The following is an 8,687-nucleotide window of genomic DNA, read 5'->3' on the forward strand; positions in this document are numbered from 1 at the left end:
GGTACACATTTCATCCCTATGTGCATGATCTTGGATACATCACCAATTGTGAGAGACATTCTAGCTTGCTGTCCTCACATACACAGTATATACCTCTTTTAATTTTTGAATGGTTGGAGTAATCTCTTCTTCAAGTATCTGGAAAATAAAAGAAAATCAAAATTTTCAGTCTGTAAATTACCATTAAAAAATTTAAAAAGGAGAAGTGGCATGACTGGAAAACAGAACTGGGGAGGGGCAGGATTTCCCTCTTTACAGCAGAGAAATTTTAAATGCAAAACTACGCTTTAAAAATTTCTTATATAAATTTAATTACCGTCTTAATTTCTTTCAGCTTAGCCTCCTTTTTTTCTATAGTTTTCTGGGCAGCAATTTTTTTATATTCATACATCCTGGTTCCAGCTGCTTCTTCTATCATGGACAGAATCTAGAAAGACAATGCCATTAATGTTTTAAGACTCTGAGACAATGAGTCTCACTGGAATTTACATTAAGTATATCATTCAAAGCCTTGGCCTCACTAAGCACCTTACCAAAATAATGGCCCTAATGGACCATAAAAGTTAAGTATGCAAAATGCACAGTTAGCTGTAACACTAACATTCAAGAAATATTTCTGGCCTTCACTTCAATTTTAACATCAAACTTTATGCTACACTAAAGTTCCAGAGTATATTTCTTTTAAAATTGAAGCCAGTAATTCCTCACTCCTCTTTTCCTTCAAATACAAGTTTTAAAAAAGGCAAGGCTAACACCATCCAGCTTTCATTTTAGAGATTTAAATTGTCCCAAGTAAGACTTCAGCCATTTTTAGACTACAAGGATAAAGCATGGCATTACATCTGCATCCCAACCACAACACATGCTTTAATAACTTAAGTACGTTTTTAATTTTCTCCGTGCCTCAGTTTCTTCATCCAGAATACTGATAATACCTCATAGCATTATTGAGCATTAAACAAAATAACTCATATGAAAGGCACTCTGAAGAAGGCAATTATTAATCAAATATAATTTTATAAGAGAGGCAATTTTGCAGCAATCCCTTTTTAGAAGTTCCTATTCACCATAAACCCTATCTCAAGAGGATTATTTTTCTGGAAACCACTTTGATTTCTATGTATTTGGCAGATTTCAAATTAGGAGTTTTCCCTCAAGATGTTAAAGAAAATAAGGATGCCCCACATTCAAACTAGACCGATATCATCAATTAATCTTATTAGCTCTTCTCAATAGAAAGAAATAACTAAAGAGCCTGTGTTTCTATAAAACGTTCATTCCTTCATACCAACTCTTCTCAAGGGAGCTCCGAGAGAAAATGCCCTAAGCAATTTATCATATGCATGAATTAATTTCACTCGAACCTTTTTCTGTAGGTTTTTCTATAGGACTTAACTCTGACAATGAAAACACCAGTTGAGAAAGGTTGCTTTGTACAGTCAAAATTTCTTTTAATATTGGGCACATACAACTCCTAGAAAACATAGGCGGTAAGCTCCCTGACATCCGTCTTAGTGATGATTTTTTGGATTTGACACCAAAAGCAACAAAAGCAAAAACAAGCAGGAAGGACTACATCAAATTAAAAAAACTTCTGCACAGCAAAAGAAATCATTAACAAAAATGAAAAGACAACCTATGAAATGGGAGAAAATATTTGTAACTCAAGTATCTGATATAGTGTTAATATCCAAATACATGACAAACTCAACAGAAAACAAACAACAAAATTCAAAAACAGGCAGAGGATATGAATAGAGATTTTCCCACAGAAGACATACAGATGGCCAACACGTACATGACAAGGTGCTCAACATCACTAATCATCAGGAAAATGTAAATCAAAATCCCAATAAGATATAATCTCACACCTGTTAGGATAGCTATTATCAAAAAGACAAGATAAGTATTGGCAAGGATGTGGAAAAAGGGGGAACCCTTGTGCAATAATGGTGGGATTGTAATTGGTACATCCACGACAGAAAACACAGTTTGGAGGTTCCTCAAAAAATTAAAAATAGAACTATGATATGATCCAGCAATTTTATTTCTGGGTATTTATCTGAAGGAAACAGACACTAACTTGAAAAGGTATCTGCACCCTCATATTCACTACAGCATTATTTACAAAAGCCAAAACATGAAAACCACCTAAATTGATGGATAAAGAAAATGTGGTATACAAGTACACCTTATTTTATTGCACTTTGCTTTACTGTGCTTTGCAGATGTTGCGTTTTTTACAAATTCTGCAAGACCCTTTGCCAGCAAAAAGATTATGATTAGCTTTATTGTGGTGATCTGGAATCAAATCTGCAATATCTCCGAGGTATGCCTGTCTATGTATACAAAGGAACATAATTCAGCCATAAAAAAAAGAAGGAAATCTTGCCATTTGTAACAACATGGATGGACCTTAAGGGCATTATGCCAAAGTCAGTCAGATAGGGAAAGAAAAATACCACGTAATCTTGTATTTTTTCTCAAAAAGCAAACAAAAACGAATTCATAGATAAAGAGAACACTGATGGTTGCCAGAGGTGGGGACTGGAAGTGGGTAAAATCTGTGGTCAGAAGTATAAAGTTCCAGTTATAAAATAAATAAGTCCTAGGGATGTAATGTACAGCATGGCGACTATAGTTAATAATATTGTATTGTATGTTTGAAAGTTGCTAAGAGTAAATCTTAAAAGTTCTTAGTTGCAACTGTGTGGTGATGTTAACTAGACTTATTGTGGTGATCATTTTGCAACACATGCATATATTGAATCATTATGTTATATACCTGAAACTAATATGTTGACTTTATTTCAATTAAAAAAACAATTTTAAAAAATCTGCTTAATAGTGTCCCTTCACTTTTCTTATACATATATCCTCATTTAATCCTCAAAAGGATTAAATCCTTCAATTTATGGATTAAAAAACTAAGGCTCATAAGGGTTATGTTATAAAACTAAAAAATATAACAATGAAATACTAGGCACAGTGTCAAACATTTAAAAAAAGTACTTTCTTTATTAATCATTCTTAAATGTTTCCAAGAATTTTAATGAAAAAAAAAAAGTTGTTTAAAAAATTGATTATTTAGAAGATTAAAACAGTATCTATTATTATTTTTACTATTCATAAGTAGTACTCTTACCTCTGGAGGTTTCATATTCAATACTTTTGTGATTCGGCCCTGAAAATGAAATGGCAAATTTACTATAATAACAAATTACAGAAAACAACCTAAAAGCATACAGGTTTATTTGCACTGAAGTTATTATATACTAATATATTGATCTTTTGGGAATTCTTCCTTCTACCTACATGAAAGAGAGATGTTTCTTTTATTTGAGACTAAAGGTATCTTATAATTCTAGAATTTTGCTATTCCCTTTCTTAACAGTGATATCAATTACAAGTTATTAAATGATACAAAGTTAATTCAGACTATATTTCTGAAAGTTAATACTAATGATGTAGAAGTCTCCAATTCTAAAACAGATGGGTTATATCAATAAATTTTAGCATATTAAACATTTCTTGATTTTTTTTTTTTTGAATGACAGCCCTCCAAGGTAATTTCTAGAATCAGAATGCACACTTCTAGGTCTCAAAATTAGAACAGTAAAATGTTTTCCTTAAATGCCAGAAAACCATCAAATTACTTAGTACCCCCCCAAAAAACAAATAAAACTCCCCAAAACCCTGCTACCCAACTCTCAGAAAATCATATTACTTCAGATTTAGTTTCATTTAAAGTAAATTTTCAGCTTTGAGGCTGTGATGTAGTGAAAATAATTTTATTTGTCTCATCGAGATCCTGCCATTAACTTTGCTATGACTTTCTCAAAGGATAGCTGGATGGGTCAAGTGAGATAATATAAGGGCAAAATAACATTACCCTTATGTTTCATTTGAATAAGTCTCTAAAAAAGAAAGTTATTTAAAATTTAATACATATTTACAGTAATAAAATACATTAATACAATACTTTGAAAGGATATAACTTAAAAATTTTTTTACAGTTAGCAGGTATTGTTCTTATAGTAACAAAGTAAAATGAAAATTACTTCTAGATGTTCTACAAAATTCAAATGTTTACAACATGCTAGAATACACCAGTACAAATAACTATCCTGCATTTCTTAACAAGTGCCCAAACACCAGCAAAACTGTACATAAAAAAAGAAAAATCTAAAAAGAAAACAAAATTACCTGCATGATGAGAAAGTGAGGGTTGTTAACATTAAGGCCAACAGAACAAAATAGATCTTGAACTCTGGTATTGTTTGCATTTACTCCATTGATTAAATATTTATTTCTGCCACCAATAACCACCTAAAAAGGTAAATATTTTAAAAGATATAAACACATACATTATGAGCTAAGATGATAAATTCCAAAATACATTATCTCACATGTGTTTGTTCTGTCCAAATAATGGTAAAGCCAATCTTAGCAAACAGTAGAGGAAGTGGGACATGGTGAAAAAGAACACAAGATTAAGTCAGGACAATTGGTTTCTAATCCAGGGATTTTTACTAGCTTGTTAGATAATTGCACACAAGCCTCCTAAGGTCCCTGCATTGGATTGAGTCTCTAAGGTCTCTTCTAGCTTAGTGTCTAGTATGTGTACATATTCTCTATCCCTCATCGCCCTCTTTCTACAACTTTTCCACACTCAGAGGTTAACCCCTTTTCCTCCACCTTTTACTCATGACGTGCAAATACTTAAAAGAAAAAGAGGAATTGTGGAGCTTCGGCATGGGTTCATTAAGGACAACTTATATCAGACAACAGCTTGTTTAAACTCTACTATAGCACTTACATTGTCATTTATTGGACGTGACTGTCTTACCCCCTTTGAGATCCTAAAGACAGATCTGTTTCTCAATCTTTCTATCTATATTTTCCAGGGCATTTAAGAATGTCCAGCATGTTTCAGGTACTTGATAAATCTTGAATAAACATTAATTCTTTTCCTGACAGGATTATTAGGCTGATAGATCATCTATTAATATTCTTGAACAGACCTATTTTACCCAAAAGTAATTTAACCAAGTATATTGGTTAAAAATTTTGGTGAAGACATAGGCATAAGGACCACATGAGGACAGAGATTTCAGCCTTACAGAAAATTCCTTAAGGGTGGTTATTTGATGGATGCTTAATGACAAAGAACAGAATTCTGTCCAAACCGAGTTTTTTTTTTTTTTTTTTTTTTTTTTTTACTAAGGCTTTCATTAAAATACAAGGAAATCTGTAAGTTATACAATGCTAAGATAGAGAGTAAATGGGAATCAGAATTTTTAAAAATAAAACTTTGACAAACTGAAAACACTGACTATAAAAAAAAAATTTTAAGGGACAAATGCATTAGTTCCAAAAACCTGCTTACATACAGAAATGGTAGTAACTTGGCTAGTAACACACATTTTAAAAAGTGCAATTTTAAGTAAATTAGATATGAATTCATAGAGTATATTGAGGAAAAAAAGAAGTAGAAAGAAGTCACAATTCCACTTAATCCTGACCTAACTGCACCAATTTTGGTACATGGAATTTTAGGCACTGTGCATTAAGGAAAAAAAAAAAAGATATAAAGAACTGGAACAAATTCATATTCGAAGTGATCAAACAAGTAAAGAAGCTAGAAACAACTAAATATTAGTTGAGAGACCCAGAAATATATGGCTTATAAAACACTTAGATTTAAAGAACATTTAAATATTGAAATATAGAATAAATTAGATTTCCTCTTAGTGCTTTCAAGAGAACTAGGATTAATGTGTAAAACATGCAGACAACACTTTAGCTCAATTTATATGAAAAGCTTTCTAATTAGACCTATTCATAAACAAAATGAATTACCTCAGAAGATAGCAAGATCCCAAGTACTGGTAGGTGTTCCCCACACAGAGAGGATTCAAATATGGTTCAAGATTTAGGCATGGTTGAGTGCCTATAATGATAGATGACTTTTCAGATCCCTTTCAATGCTCTTGGTAAATGGTAAAATTTGCGTGACCAAAATTTTAACATAAGGAAGATATTAAGGAATCTAGTCAGTATTTAATGCATTAATTTTGCTCATAAACTTTCTCTCTGTAGCAAAGACATAGCACCAAAAAATATATCAGATATGCAAGTTTTTAGGTATCCAACCATTTAGTAGCCACTCACCTGCCTTGTTACTGTAATTTCATCATGGACCTCAAATCCTAAAGGACTTTGCTTTTTGTCAGAATTGTCAAAGGTGATTGAGACTGAGGCTTTGGTAATACCAGCCTGACCATTTTTATAAACTAAATCTTGTAAATTAGAAGCCCGAACCTAAAAGAAAAGAAAAGCTCATCAATTACAAAACTCCATGCTGCACAAAATGGCACAAAAAATAGGTTTCTTGTTGTTGGAAAATCATTCACATATATTATCCTTCCAGTAGCCAAAGACAGGCAGTTGCATTCACAGGTGAGGAAAATGGGCAACAACCTGAAATGAATGTCTTTTTCCATAGGACTTTTTCAACCCTGAATTGAATTGTTTTCTACTCCTTTAACAGAAGTTCATTTAAAAGAGTTAAGGGTAGATAGTAGCTAAGAATTTCACTGTTATCCAATTCCATTCGCAGATCATGAAAAGGCCCTGTAACACAGGCAGAGGAGAATACAGACTCTGGAATGAGACTGCCTTAAAGTAAGAATGACTGAGTGTGAATGCTGCTCCAAAATAAGACGAACCTTAGGCAACCCTTCCAAGTTTCTATTTTCTCACCATAAAAATGGAGTAATAATACCTACTTTTAAAGTGAAGTATAAGGTAATTCACGTAAAGTAAAAAATGTAAATATTGGCGAGTTTCCTAGTTCAATAGGATTCCCTTTAAGTTTCCCAAAATTAAATTCACATGAATCAGAAAGTTTACACTTTACCTGAGACAGGTTGGAGATGCCCAGCAAAAAGCAAATGGAGTCCAATATGTTAGATTTCCCGCTGCCATTTAAACCAGTGATAGCATTGAAGAGGGGATCGAAACCATTGACTTCAGTCCTCTGAGCATAGGACTTGAATCCCTCAAGAACGATTGACTTAATATGCATTTTCACTGATGACTTGGACAGTAAACCTTTGCTAGGACTCTAATAGGCCACAAAATAGATCTGTAGAAAACATAAATAATAACACATAAATGGAATGTAAACCTGGAACCATAATGAATGTAAACAACTAAAACACAGGAATGACAGCTCGATAGAAATAAAACCTGCCAAGCCATCTTTACATCTGATGTAAAGATGTCTTCCTCCAAATTAAAAACATACAAAAGTTAGTCGGAACCTGGGAGTTAAACTATTAATTCAATCTGGAAGTCAACTACTTATTTTCCCAAGCTTCTCTTCCATCGTTATAATACTCTAGCTAACAGACTACTTAATATTTCACATCCCATTCCTTTTATCCATAACATACTTCTCCCAGATACTGGCACGGTCCACTCTCCTTTACTACACTCACGTCTCTGCTCAAATGTCACCTTACTGTAGTCCTTTCTGACTACCATATATAAAAGAGCACCTTTACCCATCCCTTTACTCTTCTTTTTTTCCTTCATAGAATTTAGTAATCTGAACAGTACTTATTTGTCTACCCAATCTGTCATAATGTAAGTTACTTAAGGATCTTCGCCTATGTCCATTGCTGTGTGCCCAAACAGTGCCTGACTCGAGGGCGTGCGGAGGTGGGGGTGGTGTTAGTAAATATCTATTAAATTATGAATCTCATATCCTTCTGCCTCTGGCTGTCACTCAGGCTGTTCCCTCGCTTTGCCAGGCTTTCTCGTTAACAGTTCCTCGCCCCAGCCCAAGGCTGGGCAGGAACTAGTCATTCTGCCAGAAACCCTTTAGGACTAATTTTCGTCTGCGGTCCCTTCTTGCTACTACCCCTCCCGCCCCACTGCCCCTATCTCCCGCCAGGAACGCCAGGTTAGGCCCAACCAGTCGCGCGCATGCACCCGCCTCACCGCTGCGTCCGGCTGCCTGGGCTTGAGGCGCCCCAAAAGTTCTCCCTGGTCAGAAAGTGGCTCACCTTGCCCAGCTTCGGGCACTACGAGGCGAACTCTACCATAGCGGATAAAACCCTCACTCCGGGTTCTGCATCACGGCCGGAAATATTTATACCTTTGAATTTCGGCGCGAGCAAAGGACCCCACCTTCACTGCCTAGTTCATTAACTAGTGCCTAGGAGATGCCTGGCTTAAAGATTACATTTTTCTCCTCTATAGCACAATCAAAGTGACAGGAAGATAGTAAAGTGGGTCGCGTCAATAGCAGCTCCGGGGATGCGACTTTTCGGGCTTAAAGACTAAAGGAATAGGTAGCCTATGTTGAGACTGACATCCGGCACACCTCGGGCAGCCCCGCACCTCAGCCCAGGGGCCTCCCGCTCCGCAGTCCCCGCCCCACTTCAGGTCCCATCATGCTGCGGGCCGCGTCCCGGAGACCCCGCCTTCTCCTGGGCCTGGAGGGAACTGTGTGGTGCCGGTTGCTGTTGTCTCAGAGTGATGGAGGCAGGGATGCTGGAAGTCTTGTAATCTCCCCGGGTTGGCTTAGATTCCTCAGAAATGGAAGGTGCGCCTCGATGGGGCTGAGGAAGCGCCGGCCTTCTGAGGACTCGAGTCGCGTCCTGGCCCCGCTCCCC

At 35.7% G+C, this 8,687-nt stretch overlaps 1 protein-coding gene across 3 annotated transcripts in view; it reads right to left on the reverse strand.

Moving 5' to 3' along the window:
• Positions 1-8,207, reverse strand: part of SMC2 (structural maintenance of chromosomes 2) — a 51,835-nt gene extending 43,628 nt beyond the window's left edge. The window contains exons 1-7 of one of the 3 annotated variants that reach the window (XM_036239154.1): positions 8,076-8,207; positions 6,923-7,150; positions 6,175-6,324; positions 4,207-4,329; positions 3,146-3,184; positions 317-427; positions 94-138 (exon numbers count right to left, since the gene is read on the reverse strand). In XM_036239154.1, the coding sequence (XP_036095047.1) occupies positions 94-138; positions 317-427; positions 3,146-3,184; positions 4,207-4,329; positions 6,175-6,324; positions 6,923-7,090 (636 nt within the window). In that variant the 5' untranslated portion in view covers positions 7,091-7,150; positions 8,076-8,207. Of the gene's footprint in view, positions 1-93; positions 139-316; positions 428-3,145; positions 3,185-4,206; positions 4,330-6,174; positions 6,325-6,922; positions 7,151-8,010 lie in introns of all 3 variants that reach the window. The other 2 variants (XM_036239155.1, XM_036239156.1) reach the window with 2 other exon arrangements.
• Between the last annotated feature and the right edge of the window lie 480 nt (positions 8,208-8,687).

Source organism: Rousettus aegyptiacus, unplaced genomic scaffold (assembly GCF_014176215.1).
Source record: "Rousettus aegyptiacus isolate mRouAeg1 unplaced genomic scaffold, mRouAeg1.p scaffold_m13_p_3, whole genome shotgun sequence".
In the NCBI taxonomy this organism is placed as follows: Eukaryota; Metazoa; Chordata; class Mammalia; order Chiroptera; family Pteropodidae; genus Rousettus; species Rousettus aegyptiacus.